We start from the raw sequence: 17,305 nt of genomic DNA on the forward strand, positions 1-17,305 counted from the left end.
TTCCAATGTCCCATACACTTGTTGTAGCAAAACTAATTACATACAATACTTAACTCAGTAAAAAATATGATATGCATCTAAATCACTATCTCAAAAAGCATTAATAATAGCTTTTAAAAAGTTCTTAAGTCCTGGCGGTTGAATTGTAAAGCCTAATGGCATTGGGGAGTATAGACCTCTTCATCCTGTCTGAGGAGCATTGCATCGATAGTAACCTGTCGCTGAAACTGCTTCTCTGTCTCTGGATGGTGCTATGTAGAGGATGTTCAGAGTTTTCCATAATTGACCGTAGCCTACTCAGCGCCCTTCGCTCAACTACCGATGTTAAACTCTCCAGTACTTTGCCCACGACAGAGCCCGCCTTCCTTACCAGCTTATTAAGACATGAGGCGTCCCTCTTCTTAATGCTTCCTCCCCAACACGCCACCACAAAGAAGAGGGCGCTCTCCACAACTGACCTATAGAACATCTTCAGCATCTCACTACAGACATTGAATGACGCCAACCTTCTAAGGAAGTACAGTCGACTCTGTGCCTTCCTGCACAAGGCATCTGTGTTGGCAGTCCAGTCTAGCTTCTCGTCTAACTGTACTCCCAGATACTTGTAGGTCTTAACCTGCTCCACACATTCTCCATTAATGATCACTGGCTCCATATGAGGCCTAGATCTCCTAAAGTCCACCACCATCTCCTTGGTCTTGGTGATATTGAGACGCAGGTAGTTTGAGTTGCACCATATCACAAAGTCCTGTATCAGTTTCCTATACTCCTCCTCCTGTCCATTCCTGACACTTATAACACTGAAATAGGGGATCTCCGTTGGCCAGATGCATTCTTCACCTAGTCCTTGGTGTTGAGGGTGTTACCTTGCAATGGTGGGCCTCTTGTGAGACTTATCACTGATAGCACCATCGAAGTGTCCTCTTTTTTATTCTTTCCTAACCAATTCAAATATTGCATTCCAGTGTCATTGGCTGTCAGTCATCTGATTGACCTTTAACACCTTTTATTGGCTCTGCTCCAGGCCCTCTTCCCAGCAAGTGACAGTCTGTAATTTATGGCTCTTTGTTCTCTTCAAGTAACCAAATCAAATCACTCCAGGCAGGCACCAACACCAACATTCACAAACCTGTATGTTATATCAAAGAACACCTCACAAATAATGTATTAAATTATTAATTTAATAACTTATTTGGAAATTATCTCTAGTCCTGCAGACTACCTGCATTGTGTTTAAAACACAGAAAGCAAAGCAACTTCGTCTCACAAAATGGAAGATGTAAAACAGTTCTATAAAATGGTAGCATCCATCTCCATGGCAGGAACAAAGACAATTGCTCTGTCTTTTTCCACTGTCCTTGACCCAGCTGAGTTCAACATTTCCTTCCATATTTTAAATCTTCCCTGTTCAACAATCCAAATCAGAACCAGGTTTTATATCAAAGTTTCAAAGGTCAAGTTTAATGTCAGAGAAACGTATACAATACAGTATACATCCTGAAATGCTTTTTCTTCACAAAACATCCATGGGAACAGAGAAGTGACCCAAAGAATGAACGACAGTTAAACGTGAGAACCCCAAAGTCCCTCCCAGCTTCCCCCTCCCACGTGTAAGCGGCAGTGAGCAACCATCCCCCCCCACCCCACCAGCAAAAATAAACGCGCATCAGTACTATCACTGAGCCCAAGCTGGCATATGTTGTGAACTGTGTTGTTTTGTAGCAGCAGTGACATAAAAAACTATAAATTACAATAAGAAATAAATACAAAAAGAGAGGGGGAAGAGTTTTAAAAGATAGTGAGGTAGTGTTAATGGGTTCATTGTCAATTCAGAAATCTGATGTGCAGGAGAAGAAACTGTTCCTGAAATGTTGAGTGTGTGCCGTTCAGCTCCTGAACCTCCTCTCTGATGGTAGCAGTGAGAAAAGGGTATGTCCTGGGTGATGGGGATCCTTTTGAAGGCGCCCTCGATAGTGGAGAGACTAGTTCCCATGATAGAGCTGGCTGAGTTTACAACTTTCTGAAGTTATTTCCAATCCTGTGCTGTGGTCTGTCCATTTCAAATGACAATGAGGTCAGTTAGAATGCTCCCCACCATACATCTGCAGAAATTCTGAGTCTTTGATGACACCAATTCCCCTCAACTCCTGATGAAGTATCACTGCTGTCATCGTAATTGTATGACTTTTTCGGACCCAGGATAGATCTTCCAAGATGTTGACACCTTTCACTTCTGATCCCTCCATGAGGACTTCTGTGTTACCTTGACTTCCACTTCATGAAGTCAACACCTACTGACTTTGAGTGCTAGGCTGTTACTGCAAACCACTCAATCAGCTGATCTATCTCGCTCCATACACCTCCTCGTCACCATCTGAAATTCTGTCAACGAAAGCTGTGTCATTCGCAAATTGAGCTCTGCCTAGCTAATTAGTTGTGAGTGTAGAGAGAGTAGAGCAGTGGGATAAGCGCACACCCTTGAGGTGCGCCAGTGTTGATTGTCAGTGAGGAGGAGATGTTATTTCCAATCTGCACAGACTGAGGTCTTTCGGTGACGAGGTCAAGGATCCGGAGGGAGGTACAGAGGCCCAGGATTTGCAGCAGGTTGATGAGTACTGAGGGTATCATTGTGTTGAATGCTGCACCCTGGACATAAAGACCATAACGCTATAAGACATAGGAGCAGAATTAGGCCATTCAGCCCAGAGTTTTCCACGCCATTCTGTCATGGCTGATCCCGGATCCCACTCAACCCCATACACTTGCCTTCTTGCTACATCCTTTGATGTGCTGACTGATCGGGACACGATCAACTTCCGCTTTAAATATACCCACAAATGTGACCTCCACCGCAGTCTCTGGCAGAGCATTCTACAGATTCACTACACTCTGGCTAAAAAAATTCCTCCTTATCTCTGTTCTAAAGATTTGCCCCTCAATTTTGAGGCCGTGCCCTCTAGTTCTGGTTACCACCACCATAAGAAACATCCTCTCCACATCCACCCTATCTAGTTCTTTCAACATTCAATAGGTTTCAATGAGATCCCACAACATTCTTCTAAATTCCAATTATAGGCCCAAAACTGCTAAATGCTATTCATATATTAACCACTTCATTCCCAGAATCATCCTTGTGAACCTAACTAATGATAGAGATCTAGAAGATTATAAGGCTAACAGGAAGGAGCTTAAGAATGAAATTAGGAGAGCCAGAAGGGGCCATGAGAAGGCTTGGCAGACAGGATTAAGGAAAACCCCAAGGCATTCTACAAGTATGTGAAGAGCAAGAGGATAAGATGTGAGAGAATGGGACCAATCAAGTGCGACAGTGAAAAAGTGTGTATGGAACCGGAGGAGATAGCAGAGGTACTTAATGAGTACTTTGCTTCAGTATTCACTATGGAAAAGGACCTTGGCATTTGCAGGGATGCCTTACAGCAGACTGAAAAGCTTGAGCATGTAGATATGAAGAAAGAGGATGTGCTGGAGCTTTTGGAAAGCATCAAGTTGGATAAAATCACTGGGACCAGAAGTGATGTACCCCAGGCTACTGTGGGAGGGGAGGGAGGAGATTGCTGAGACTCTGGCGATGATCTTTGCATCATCAATGGGGACGGGAGAGGTTCCAGAGGATTGGAGGGCTGCGGATGTTTTTCCATTATTCAAGAAAGGGAGTAGAGATAACCCAGGAAATTATACACCAGTGAATGAGGAAGTGGAGGGATGGGTTAGTAAGTGTGCTGTTGACACAAAGGTTGGGAGTGTTGTGGATAGTGTGGAGGGCTGTCAGAGGTTACAGCGGGACATTGATAGGATGCAAAACTGGGCTGACAAGTGGCAGATGGAGTTCAACCTAGATAAGTGTGAGATGGTTCATTTTGGTAGGTCAAATATGATGACAGAATATAGTATTAATGGTAAGACTCTTGGCAGTGTGGGGAATCAGAGGGATCTTGGGGTCCGAGTCCATAGGACGCTCAAAGCAGCTGCACAGGTCGACTCTGTGGTTAAGAAGGCATATGATGTGTTGGCCTTCATCAATTGTGAGATTGGATTTAGGAGCCGAGAGGTAATGTTGCAGCTATATACATGGGACCCTGGTCAGACCCCACGAGGAATACTGTGCTCAGTTCTGGTCACCTCACTATATGAAGGATGTGAAAACCATAGTAGGGGTGCAGAGGAGATTTACAAGGATGTTGCCTGGATTAGGGAATAGGTTGAGTGACCTTGGCCTTTTTTCCTTGGAGCAACAGAGGATGAGAGGTGCCCTAATAGAGGTGTATAAGATGATGAGAGGCATTGATCGTGTGGATAGTCAGAAGCTTTTTCCCAGGGCTGAAATGGCTAGCACAAGAGGGCACAGTTTTAAGGTGCTTGGAAGTTTTCTCATGATTTGAGAGTTAGGGGGCAAAAGTTTAAGGGAAACACGAGGGGGTATTTCTTTACTCAGAGAGTGACAGCTGTGTGGAATGAGCTTCCTGTAGAAGTAGTAGAGGTCAGTTCAGTTGTGTCATTTAAGGTAAAATTGGATAGGCATATGGACAGGAAAGGAGTGGAGGGTTATGGGCTGAGTGTGGGTAGGTGGGACTAGGTGAGATTAAGAGTTCGGCACGGACTAGGAGGGCCGGAATGGCCTGTTTCCGTGCTGTGATTGTTTTATGGCTATATGTTATAAGTAGATACAGATGAAATATCAGGGGTAAGTTTTTTTTATGCAGAGTGGTGAGTGCATGGAATGGGTTGTTGGCGATGGTGGTGGAGGCGGATATGATAGGGTCTTTTAAGAGACTCTTGGACAGGTATATGGAGCTCAGAAAAATAGAGGGCTATGGGTAACCCGAGGTAATTTCTCAGGTAAGGCCATGTTTGGCACAGCTTTGTGGGCCGAAGGACTTGGATGGTGCTGCAGGATTTCTATGTTTAATAACGGACTCCAACACTTTCCCACCACTGAGGTTAGGCTAACTGGCTCTATTTTCCTTTTATTTTTGCCTTCCTCCCTTCTGAAAGACATTTGTAATCTTCCAGTCCTCTGGGACCACGCCAGAATCAAGTGATTCTTGAAGATCATGACCAATGCATCTGTGATCTCTTCAGCAACCTCTCTCAGGACTCTGGGATGTGGTCCATCTGGTCCAGGTGACTTAACCCTCCCTCAGGACTCTGGGATGTATCCACCTGGTCCAGGTGAGTTATCCACCTCAAGACCTTTGAGCTTGTCTAGCACCTTTTCATTTGTAATCGCAATGACACTCACAGACCTCTGGCACACTGCTGGTGTCTTCCGCAGTGAAGACAGATGCAAAGTACCCATTAAGTTTATCTGCCTTTTACTCTTTAACTGAAAAATCTTTAGTATCCTGCTTTATATTATTGGCTAGTTTGCCCTCATATTTCATCTTTTCCCTTGTAGCTATTTTAGTCACCTCTTGTTGGATTTTAAAAGCTTCCCAATCATCTAACTTCCTACTCACTTTTGCTACCTTGTAAGCCCTTTCTTTGGCTTTTATGCAATACTTTGTCAGCCACGGTTGCCTACCCCTGCCATTTGAGAACAACTTCTTCTGTGGGACATATCTATCCTATGACTTGTGAACTATTCCCAGAAATTTTAGCCATCTCTGTTCTACCATCATCCCCTCAGTTTCCTCCTCCAATCTACCTGGGCAAGCTCCTCTCACATGCCTCTGTAATGACCCTTATTCCATTATGATACTGATATATGTGACATGCTTCTCCCTCTAAAATTACAGTATGAATTGAATTGTATTATGATCACTGACTCCTATGCTTCTTTTCGTTAAGCCCCCTAATAAGATCTGGGTTATTACACAACACCCAATCTAAGAGACTCAAGCACAAGCTGCTCTAAAAAGTCATCTCTTAGGCATTCAACAAATTCCCTCTCTTGCAATCCGACACCCACCTGATTTTCCCAATCCCCTTGCATATTGAAGTCCCCCATTACAATTGTGTCACACCCCCATCACATGCCTTTTCCAGGTCCCTTTGCAATCTCAACCCAACATCTTTGCTATTATTTGGAGGCCTATTTCAGTATGACCTATATATATATAAAATGGTTTATTTTATCCTTACAGTTTCATAACTCCACCCACATAGATTCAACACTCTCTGACCCCAGTTTTACCTATCGCCTGGTGATTCTCTGTCCCTTCTCCCCAGCTTTCAAATCCACTCAACTTTTTTTCTCCAGTCCTGCTGAAGGGCTTCAGCCCTAAACATCGACTGTATTTTTTCCCCATTGATGCTGAGTTCCTCCAGCATTTGGTGAGTGTTGCTCGGATTACCAGCATCTGCAGATTTTCTCTTGTTTATGGGCTAAACGAAGGCATGAAGTTGCCCTAGCAGACAAGGTGAAGAATCCTAAGGGATGCTACAGATATATTAAGAGCAAAAGGGATGCAAGGGACAAATTTAGTGCTGTGGAAGACCAGAGTACTTTACTTTATTGTCACCAAACAATTGGTACTAGAGCGTACAATCATCACAGCGATATTTGATTCTGCACTTCGCGCTCCCTGAAGTACAAATCAAATAAAAATTTAAATTATAAATCATAATTAGAAAATAGAAAAGGGAAAGTAAGGTAGTGCAAGTCAGGTCCGGATATTTGGAAGGTATGGCCCAGATCTGGGTCAGGATCCGTTCGGCAGTCTTATCACAGTTGGAAAGAAGCTGTTCCCAAATCTGGCCGTACGAATCTTCAAGCTCCTGAACCTTCTCCCAGAGGGAAGAGGGACAAAAAGTGTGTTGGCTGGGGGGTCGTGTCCTTGATTATCCTGGCAGCACTGCTCCGACAGCGTGTGGTGTAAAGTGAGTCCAAGGATGGAAGATTGGTTTGTGTGATGTGCTGGGCCATGTTCACGATCTTCTGCAGCTTTTTCTGGTCTTGGACAGGACAACTTCCATACCAGGTTGTGATGCACCCCAGAATGCTTTCTATGGTGCACCTATAAAAATTAGTGAGGGTTTTAGGGGACAGGCCAAATTTCTTCAGCTTTCTCAGGAAGTAAAGGCGCTGGTGGGCCTTCTTGGCAGTGGACTCTCCTTGGTTAGACCAAGTCAGGTCATTTGTGATATTCACCCCGAGGAATTTAAAGCTTTTGACCTGTTCCACCTGCGCACCACTGATGTAGATGGGGTTGTGCAGTCTGCTACTCCTTCTGAAGTCAACAACCAATTCCTTCGTCTTGCTGACGTTGAGGGATAGGTTATTGACTTCGCACCATGACACCAGGTTCTTAATTTCCTCTCTGTACTCAGACTCATCATTACCCAAGATACAGCCTACAATTGTGGTGTCATCAGCAAACTTATATATTGAGCTCGATGGAAACTTGGCTACACAATCATGGGTGTACAGTGAGTACAGCAGGGGGCTAAGTACACAGCCTTGTGGGGCACTGGTGCTCAGAGTGATTGTAGAGGAGAGCTTGTCCCCTATTTTTACAGCCTGGGTCCTGTCTGTGAGGAAGTTGAAGATCCAGCTGCATATCTGAGTGCTGAGACCCAGGTTCCGGAGTTTAGGAATCAGTTTATTTGGAATGATGGAATAAAGGCAGAACTGTAGTCAATGAAAAAGAGCCTTACATATGCGTCTTTATTCTCCAGGTGTTCTAAGGAGGAATGTAGTGCCAAGGTTGACCGGTAAGTTATGGTTGATGTGTACCATAACCAATCACTCAAAGCACTTCATAACAATTGATGTCAGAGCCACAGGTCGGTAGTCATTCAAGCATACCACCTTGCTTTTCCTCGGCACCAGGATTATCATTGCCTTCTTATAACATGAGGGGATCTTAGACTGAAGCAGGGAGCAGTTGAAGATGTCAGCTAACACTCCAGCTAGCTTGCTAGCTATAATTCGATAATATAGTAGTAATCTATCTGTGGAGTCAAAGGAGATGGGGGATACCGTAAATGGATTTTTTGCATCTGTGTTTACTCAGGAGTCTGCAGAAGTGAGACAATGCAGCAGTGAGATTATGGACCCTATACAGATTACAGAGGTGGTGTTTGCTGTCTTGGGTAGATAAATGAAGGCCTATGCACCATACACCTTCTTAACCAACTTGTACTCGCAACACTGAGAGGCCCCAACATGCCTCCGTTCCTCCACCCTTGGGGAGGTGAAACACACGATAATAGGTAGGAGTTCTGGGTTAAAATTACAGCCTAACTCTGCCTGTATGGACAGCCCCTGGTCCCAGTGGCTGTGGTGCTGCAGTGTTTGGGAAGTGGCAAAGGAACAGGCCCTTCAGCCCACAATATTGTGCAGAACCAATTAAATTAATAATCAAAGGGTCAACTAAATTAATTCCTTGTGCCTACACAATGTCCATATCTTTCCATTTTCCTCACATTCATGTACCTGTGTAACCATCCCTTAAAAGTCTCTAATGTTTCTGTCTCTACCCCCACCCCAGGCACCCACCACTCTGTGTAAAAATCCTTGCCCTTCACATCTCCTTTGAAATTACCCCCTCTCTCTTTAAATACATGCCCTCTGTACAGTATTAGAATTTCAACCCTGGGGAAAAGATACCATCTGTCTACTCTATCTATGCCTCTCATAATCTTCTAAACTCTAGCAGATCTCCCCTCAGCCTCCCCTGCTCCAGAGAAAACATCTTTTTGTCCAACCCTTCTTTGTAGCACATGCCATCTAATCCAGGCAGGATCCTGGTGAACCTCTTCTGCAGCCTCTCCAAAGCCTTCACATCCTTCCTCCAATGGGGCAGCCAAAACTGCATGCATATGTGGCCTCACTAAAATTTTATAAAGCTGCAACGTAACTTCCTAACTTTTGAACTTAATTCTTCAACTAATAAGGGGCAAGCATGCCAGATGATTTCTTAACTACTCTGTCAAGTGTGTAGCCACTTTCAGGGAGCTATGAACTTTGACCCCAAGATCCCTCTTCTCATCAACACTGTTAAGGGTCTTGCTCTTATTGACAGTGTTGTAATACACAAATGCACAATACGATCTGGAAATCTATCCTCTTTAATGCAAAATCGCGTTATATTTTTGATAAAACAGCAGTGATACAATAAGAAATTGGAAATAAAAGTGGTTTATAAATTAGATAAATGATCAGCAAGCTCCGTTTGAGGACAGCGGTGAGTTCAGAACAACGGATAAGAGAAGTCAGAGCAAGGGACAGGGATATAGGCATGAGGTCTCCAGATCCCGCTCAAGGCACAGGGGCTGTGGGGACAAACACCACAGTGATTATCAGTGGGAGGGGCAACAGTCTGGCCCCATCCAATGGAGAGAGTCCGAGTGAGTCGGCCCTTCACCTGGGACACCAAACTTCTCTCCTGGAACTTTGGGGTTGGGGCCAGATCAGGAGAATGACCTTCGCTCCTGGAACTCTAGGATCAGGTTGGGAGAATGCTGGGAACTTGGAGTGGGCAAAGAAGCCAAATGCCCCCCCCCCCAACACTGACAGGCACCCAGTGGTGACGGGCACCAGCCAAATGTGGGGCCAGCAATAGGCACTGGATTACACTGCCAGAGAGTGGCATGGGATACACTGCAGTGAATAGCACTGGGTGTAGCTTTGTGAGGCACTGGAAACACTGCCAGTGAATAGCACTGGGTGTGGGTCTGGGGAGGCACTGGACAAACTGCCACTGAATAGCATTAGGTGTAGCTTTGTGAGGCACTGGACAAACTGCCACTGAATAGCACTGGGGGTGGGTCTGGGGAGGCACTGGAAACACTGCCAGTGAATAGCACCAATATGGAGCCAATGGTAGGCACTGAATTACACTGCCAGTGAATTGCACTGGATACTTTGCCAGTGATTAGCACTGAATGTGGGTTCCAGAGACACTGGAAACACTACAGTGAATAGCACTGGTTGTGAGGTTGGGGAGGCACTAAGTACACTGCAGGTAAATGGTACTAGGTGTGGGTTTGGGGAGCCACTGGATATATTGCCAAAGAATGGCATCAGATGTAGGGAAAGCTCTGGGTACACTGCCAGTGACACGAGCCCCTGATGGCAAGGAGCTGCCCTCTCTGACTCCTGCTGAAGGGGTTGATCATTGCAAGGAGGGGCACCGAGGGCATATCTGTGCCACCACCAGCAGTGAGGCGATGGAGTAAGGCAACCATGCTCTGGTCTACTGGGCCAGTGGAATAGGACACTTGACTGATTCTCCACCACTTCCACTCGCTGTGACCCAGGGAAGGGGTCACTGGGCCATGATGGAGAGCAGGAGCCTTGGCTGAACCCCCCCCCCTGGGGGTCAGTGAGACTCACAGTGACCAGGCCGATGAATTTGACAGTTGGGGTAGAGTCTGGCGGCTGGGCTGCTGACGTTCAGAGTGGACTGCTCTCCGTGGGAGGTGATGTGACAGCCCTAGGGTGGGGGAAGTGAGCTGCAGTGATGGGAAGCGGGCAACACCCCCTCGGTAAACACAGAGCCTGATGGGGCAGCCACAGGGGCTGTGTAAGGGTTCTGGGGCCATAAGGAGGAGGGGAATAGAAGGGGGGGGGCTTCCTTGATGGCATCCCCTCACTACTTCTCCTGCATCTTCTCCATGATGGGTACAATCATGTCAAACTTGGGTCTCTTGGCCGGGTCCTCGTTCATACAGATCTTCATCAGCTTGCAGACGTGGGGGGAGATCCCCGGCGGAATGGTGGGCCGCAGCCCTTCCAGTGCCACCTGTTGATGGCAACACAGTTCCAGTGGATCCACCCTACCAGCAGGGGCAGCTCTGACTAGTAACCCCCTCCCTCAATGCCACCCCTCCCACAGTGTGACCCTCCCTCAGTACCACCCCTCCCACAGTGTGACCCTCCCTCAGTACCAACCCTCCCAGTGTGACCCTCCCTCAGTGCCACCCCTCCCAGTGTGACCCTCCCTCAATGCCACCCCTCCCACAGTGTGACCCTCCCTCAGTACCAACCCTCCCAGTGTGACCCTCCCTCAGTGCCACCCCTCCCAGTGTGACCCTCCCTCAATGCCACCCCTCCCAGTGTGACCCTCCCTCAATGCCACCCCTCCCAGTGTGACCCTCCCTCAGTACCACCCCTCCCAGTGTGACTCTCCCTCAATGCCACCCCTCCCACAGTGTGACCCTCCCTCAATGCCACCCCTCCCAGTGTGACCCTCCCTCAGTACCACCCCCGTGTGACCCTCCCTCAATGCCACCCCTCCCACAGTGTGACCCTCCCTCAGTACCACCCCTCCCAGTGTGACCCTCCCTCAATGCCACCCCTCCCACAGTGTGACCCTCCCTCAATGCCACCCCTCCCAGTGTGACCCTCCCTCAGTACCACCCCTCCCACAGTGTGACCCTCCCTCAATGCCACCCCTCCCACAGTGTGACCCTCCCTCAGTACCAACCCTCCCAGTGTGACCCTCCCTCAGTACCACCCCTCCCAGTGTGACCCTCCCTCAGTACCATCCCTCCCACATGGAGTCTGCCCATGGGGTGGACTCGTCTCCCACACCACTGCTGCCCACTTCACCTTCATCCCAATCTCCATGTTGGAGAGATCAGCGAAGGGCACCTCACGGGTGACCAGCTCCCACAGGAGAATGGCGAAGCTCCACATGTCCGCCGACCTCCGGTTAATCTCATCTGGCTTCTTCTGAAGGGCTATGTGTGGAGAAAATAGGGTTAGGCAGCACGGGAACAGCTCTTCGTGCAGGAAGTCAGGAATAGACAGGGCAGAAACAATTCTGTGTACACGACAGGGGGGCTAGGCAAGATGGAAAAGGCCGCAGATAGGAATAGGGCAGGAACACAGTTCCTGCCAGCCTGGCAGACCTACCCAATCCTCACAACAACACTAACGATGGGATAGAGGGACGGGGTATCTCATCTCCCGAGGCGCACGACACGCTCATCGTAGGCTACTCTGATGTTGGGTGGCACAATAGCGTAATGGTTAGCACACTGCTTTACATTGCCAGCAATCCGGGCACGATTCCCACCACTGTTTGTAAGGACTTTGTACGTTTTCTGTGACTGCGTGGGTTTCCTCTGGGTGCTCCGATTTCCTCCCACATTCGAAAGATGTACGAGTTAGAGGGCTGATGGGTCATTGGGTCATTGGGCAGCGTGGGCCTGTTACCGTGTGCAACATCGAAAGGTGGAATGACCACCTCAGCAGCAACGCTGGCGTCTTCCGTTTCCCCTCTGCCCAGCGCACTGGTGCAGCTCGTAGTGCCACTGTCACACAGCTTCAGAGATCCAGGTTCAACCCCCAGCTCAGGCACTGTCTGTGTGGAGTATGCACACTCTCCCTGTGAACATGTGAGCTTCCCCAGGTGCTACAGCTCCCTCCCACATCCCAACGACATGCAGCTCAGCGGCCGCTGTAAATTATCCCAGTGTGTGGGTGAGAAGTGGAATCTGGGGCCAGATGTGGGGAGAAGGAAGTGGGTGCAGTGTTGATGGTCAGCATAGACTCAATTGGCCAAAGGGCCTGTTTTGACATTCACTTCTCAAGATCGTTTCCATAAGATCTGACCCCCCTCTCACAGCCTCTCCATCTCTCTGACCCTGCCTCTTCATTTTTTCCTCTCTAGTTGTGTCCTCAACCAGATCTACAAGAGCGACGCTACAGCCCCTCACACTAACCCTGTCAGACATTAAACCCCCACCCCCCGTCCTGTCCACCCCACACCTCCCTGCCCCACCCTCAATGTCTTCCCCACAACTCCCAGTCTGACAACAGGGCCTCAATCTGGGACATTAACTGTGCTTTACTCTCCTCACATGCTGCTCGACCTTGCACACATTTCATGGTCTGACAGGAGTATAAATCCCATCAGTTTATTTTTTTGTAACGTGACTGTATGTTTACTGTATCTTACATGTGTCATTTCTGCCTTGTGCTGTGTGTGACTGTTGGTACTGTTTTGCATCTTGGCCCTGGAGTAACGCTGTTTCATTTGGCTGAATTTCTGGGTATTCATGTATGGCTGAATGAGAACTAAACTTGAACCTGAACTCCTCAGTTGCAGCACCCTGGGGTGCCAGCCGAATCAGTCAATACATTCCTGACGAGGTAAATGCAAACAGGCTTTTTCCACTGAGGTTGGGTGAAACTAGAACTAGAGGTCATGGGTTAAAGGTAAAAGGTGAAATGTTCAAGGGGAACATGAGAGTGGCAAAAATGTGGAACAAGCTGTCAGTGGAAGTGGTGAATGTGGATTCAGTTTCAACTTTTAAAGAGAAATTTGGACAGGTACGTATATGGGAAATGAGTGGAGGCCTATTGTCCACGTGCAAGTCAATGGGACTCAGCAAAATAACAGTTCAGCATGGACTAACTGGGCTAAAAGTCCTGTTTAAGTGCTGTAGCATTCAATGACCTTACATTCAATTACTTCCTTATCTCCAGCTGTTACCTTGATCACCACTCCTCACTTGAGGTGTGGCCGTTCCCCACTCTCTGCCGCGTCCCCAGCTGGACTCAGCACCAAACACTGCGGCTGATTCTCACCTTCAGGAGCAACCCACGCAGGAGCGTACATCCGGCCAGGACACTGGAAGGAGAACTTGACATCGGCCATGCTGATCCTGGCAGTCATATCCTCGTCTATCTGTGAGTGGGAAACAGAGAGTCACACCTGTGACACAGGGCAGAGCGGGGTGGGGGAAGAGACCTGTCCCACATTCCAGGTTGCCCTCTTTCAGAGAAAGCAGCCAGGAGTAGGGCTAAGGGGGGAAGGCAGCCCCCAGTCATGCCCAGCTGTGATCCCATTCCTCTTTAGTTGAGGCACACAGTGAGCTCTTCAACAACATGAGCGTCCTCTCCAATCTACCAGCAGTCATGGCTCGCACCCCTGGGTCCGAGCTGTAGACATACCCCACCTGCCCCTTCCTCCAGTCCCCCTTTCACACCCATTACCTCACACTCCTCCTGTTCCCTCGCCTTCCCTACCCTGTACTCTCTCTGGTCCCCACCCCTCCCCTCCCAAAGAAGCAACCGCGTTGTGGGGAGGGGCGGGTGACATCATCCCCACCCACTAATACCTTCTCACCTGGCCAAGAAAGAGCCTGCGTAAACCATGGTGGGGAGTCTTCCCTTTAAAATTGATCTCCCCGACCCTCCCAGTTCCCACAGAGCTGATACTAACCACCCCAATCCCTGTTCCCCACCCTCCCTGTCCCCACAGAGCTGCTACAAACCTCTCCAATCCCTGTTCCCCACCCTCCGTCCCCACAGAGCTGCTACAAACCACCCCAATCCCTGACCCCCACCCTCCCAGTCCCCACAGAGCTGCTACAAACCACCCCAATCCCTGACCCCCACCCTCCTTGTCCCCACAGAGCTGCTACAAACCACTCCAATCCCTGTTCCCCACCCTCCCAGTTCCCACAGAGCTGATACAAACCACCCCAATCCCTGACCCCCACCCTCCCAGTCCCCACAGAGCTGATACAAACCACCCCAATCCCTGACCCCCACCCTCCCAGTCCCCATAGAGCTGCTACAAACCACTCCAATCCCTGACACCCACCCTCCCAGTTCCCACAGAGCTGCTACAAACCACTCCAATCCCTGTTCCCCACCCTCCCAGTCCCCACAGAGCTGATACAAACCACTCCAATCCCTGACCCCCACCCTCCCAGTTCCCACAGAGCTGCTACAAACCACTCCAATCCCTGACCCCCACACTCCCAGTCCCCACAGAGCTGCTACAAACCACTCCAATCCCTGTTCCCCACCCTCCCAGTTCCCACAGAGCTGATACAAACCACTCCAATCCCTGTTCCCCACCCTCCCAGTTCCCACAGAGCTGCTACAAACCACTCCAATCCCTGACCCCCACCCTCCCAGTTCCCACAGAGCTGATACAAATCACTGCAATCCCTGACCCCCACCCTCCCTGTCCCCACAGAGCTGATACAAACCACTCCAATCCCTGACCCCCACTCTCCCAGTCCCCAGAGAGCTGATACAAACCACCCCAATCCCTGACCCCCACCCTCCCAGTCCCCACAGAGCTGATACAAACCACCCCAATCCCTGATCCCCACCCTCCCAGTCCCCATAGAGCTGCTACAAACCACTCCAATCCCTGACCCCCACCCTCCCAGTTCCCACAGAGCTGATACAAATCACTGCAATCCCTGACCCCCACCCTCCCTGTCCCCACAGAGCTGATACAAACCACCCCAATCCCTGACCCCCACCCTCCCAGTCCCCATAGAGCTGCTACAAACCACTCCAATCCCTGACCCCCACCCTCCCAGTTCCCACAGAGCTGATACAAACCACTCCAATCCCTGTTCCCCACCCTCCCTGTCCCCACAGAGCTGATACAAACCACCCCAATCCCTGACCCCCACCCTCCCAGTCCCCACAGAGCTGATACAAACCACTCCCATCCCTGACCCCCACCCTCCCAGTTCCCAGAGAGCAGATACAAACCACTCCAATCCCTGTTCCCCACCCTCCCTGTCCCCACAGAGCTGCTACAAACCACTGCAATCCCTGACCCCCACCCTCCCAGTCCCCAGAGCTGCTACAAACCACTCCAATCCCTGACCCCCACCCTCCCAGTCCCCACAGAGCTGATACAAACCACTCCAATCCCTGTTCCCCACCCTCCCAGTTCCCACAGAGCTGATACAAACCACCCCAATCCCTGTTCCCCACCCTCCCTGTCCCCACAGAGCTGATACAAACCACTCCAATCCCTGACCCCCACCCTCCCAGTTCCCACAGAGCTGATACAAACCACTCCAATCCCTGTTCCCCACCCTCCCAGTTCACACAGAGCTGATACAAACCACCCCAATCCCTGACCCCCACCCTCCCAGTCCCCACAGAGCTGATACAAACCACTCCCATCCCTGACCCCCACCCTCCCAGTTCCCAGAGAGTAGATACAAACCACTCCAATCCCTGTTCCCCACCCTCCCTGTCCCCACAGAGCTGATACAAACCACCGCAATCCCTGACCCCCACCCTCCCTGTCCCCACAGAGCTGATACAAACCACCCCAATCCCTGACCCCCACTCTCCCAGACCCCACAGAGCTGATACAAACCACTCCAATCCCTGACCCCCACCCTCCCAGTTCCCACAGAGCTGATACAAACCACTCCAATCCCTGTTCCCCACCCTCCCAGTTCCCACAGAGCTGCTACAAACCACTCCAATCCCTGTTCCCCACCCTCCCAGTTCCCACAGAGCTGCTACAAACCACTCCAATCCCTGTTCCCCACCCTCCCAGTTCCCACAGAGCTGCTACAAACCACTCCAATCCCTGTTCCCCACCCTCCCAGTCCCCACAGAGCTGCTACAAACCACTCCAATCCCTGACCCCCACCCTCCCAGACCCCACAGAGCTGATACAAACCACTCCAATCCCTGTTCCCCACCCTCCCAGTCCCCACAGAGCTGATACAAACCACCCCAATCCCTGTTCCCCACCCTCCCAGTCCCCACAGAGCTGATACAAACCACTCCAATCCCTGTTCCCCACCCTCCCTGTCCCCACAGAGCTGATACAAACCACCCCAATCCCTGACCCCCACCCTCCCAGTCCCCACAGAGCTGATACAAACCACTCCAATCCCTGTTCCCCACCCTCCCAGTTCCCAGAGAGCTGCTACAAACCACTCCAATCCCTGTTCCCCACCCTCCCAGTTCCCACAGAGCTGCTACAAACCACCCCAATCCCTGTTCCCCACTCTCCCAGTTCCCACAGAGCTGATACAAATCACTGCAATCCCTGACCCCCACCCTCCCAGTCCCCAGAGAGCTGATACAAACCACCCCAATCCCTGTTCCCCACCCTCCCAGTTCCCAGAGAGCTGATACAAACCACTGCAATCCCTGACCCCCACCCTCCCAGTCCCCACAGAGCTGATACAAACCACTCCAATCCCTGTTCTCCACCCTCCCAGTCCCCACAGAGCTGTTACAAACCACTCCAATCCCTGTTCCCCACCCTCCCAGTTCCCACAGAGCTGATACAAACCACTGCAATCCCTGTTCCCCACCCTCCCAGTCCCCAGAGAGCTGATACAAACCACTCCAATCCCTGTTCCCCACCCTCCCAGTTCCCACAGAGCTGATACAAACCACTGCAATCCCTGACCCCCACCCTCCCAGTCCCCACAGAGCTGATACAAACCACTCCAATCCCTGTTCCCCACCCTCCCTGTCCCCACAGAGTTGCTACAAACCACTGCAATCCCTGACCCCCACCCTCCCAGTCCCCAGAGCTGCTACAAACCACCCCAATCCCTGACCCCCACCCTCCCAGTCCCCACAGAGCTGATACAA

The 17,305-nt window shown here is 50.0% G+C and overlaps 1 protein-coding gene across 2 annotated transcripts in view; it reads right to left on the reverse strand.

Annotated features, from left to right (window-relative positions):
• Nucleotides 1–9,017: 9,017 nt before the first annotated feature.
• Nucleotides 9,018–17,305, reverse strand: part of ilk (integrin-linked kinase) — a 99,033-nt gene continuing 90,745 nt past the window's right edge. For both annotated transcript variants that reach the window (XM_073044429.1, XM_073044428.1), the window contains exons 11-13: nt 13,505–13,604; nt 11,519–11,649; nt 9,018–10,709 (exon numbers count right to left, since the gene is read on the reverse strand). In XM_073044429.1, coding sequence (XP_072900530.1) covers nt 10,560–10,709; nt 11,519–11,649; nt 13,505–13,604 — 381 coding nt within the window. In that variant the 3' untranslated portion in view covers nt 9,018–10,559. The remainder of the gene's footprint in view (nt 10,710–11,518; nt 11,650–13,504; nt 13,605–17,305) is intronic.

Source organism: Hemitrygon akajei, chromosome 4 (genome assembly GCF_048418815.1).
Source record: "Hemitrygon akajei chromosome 4, sHemAka1.3, whole genome shotgun sequence".
Lineage (NCBI taxonomy): Eukaryota > Metazoa > Chordata > Chondrichthyes > Myliobatiformes > Dasyatidae > Hemitrygon > Hemitrygon akajei.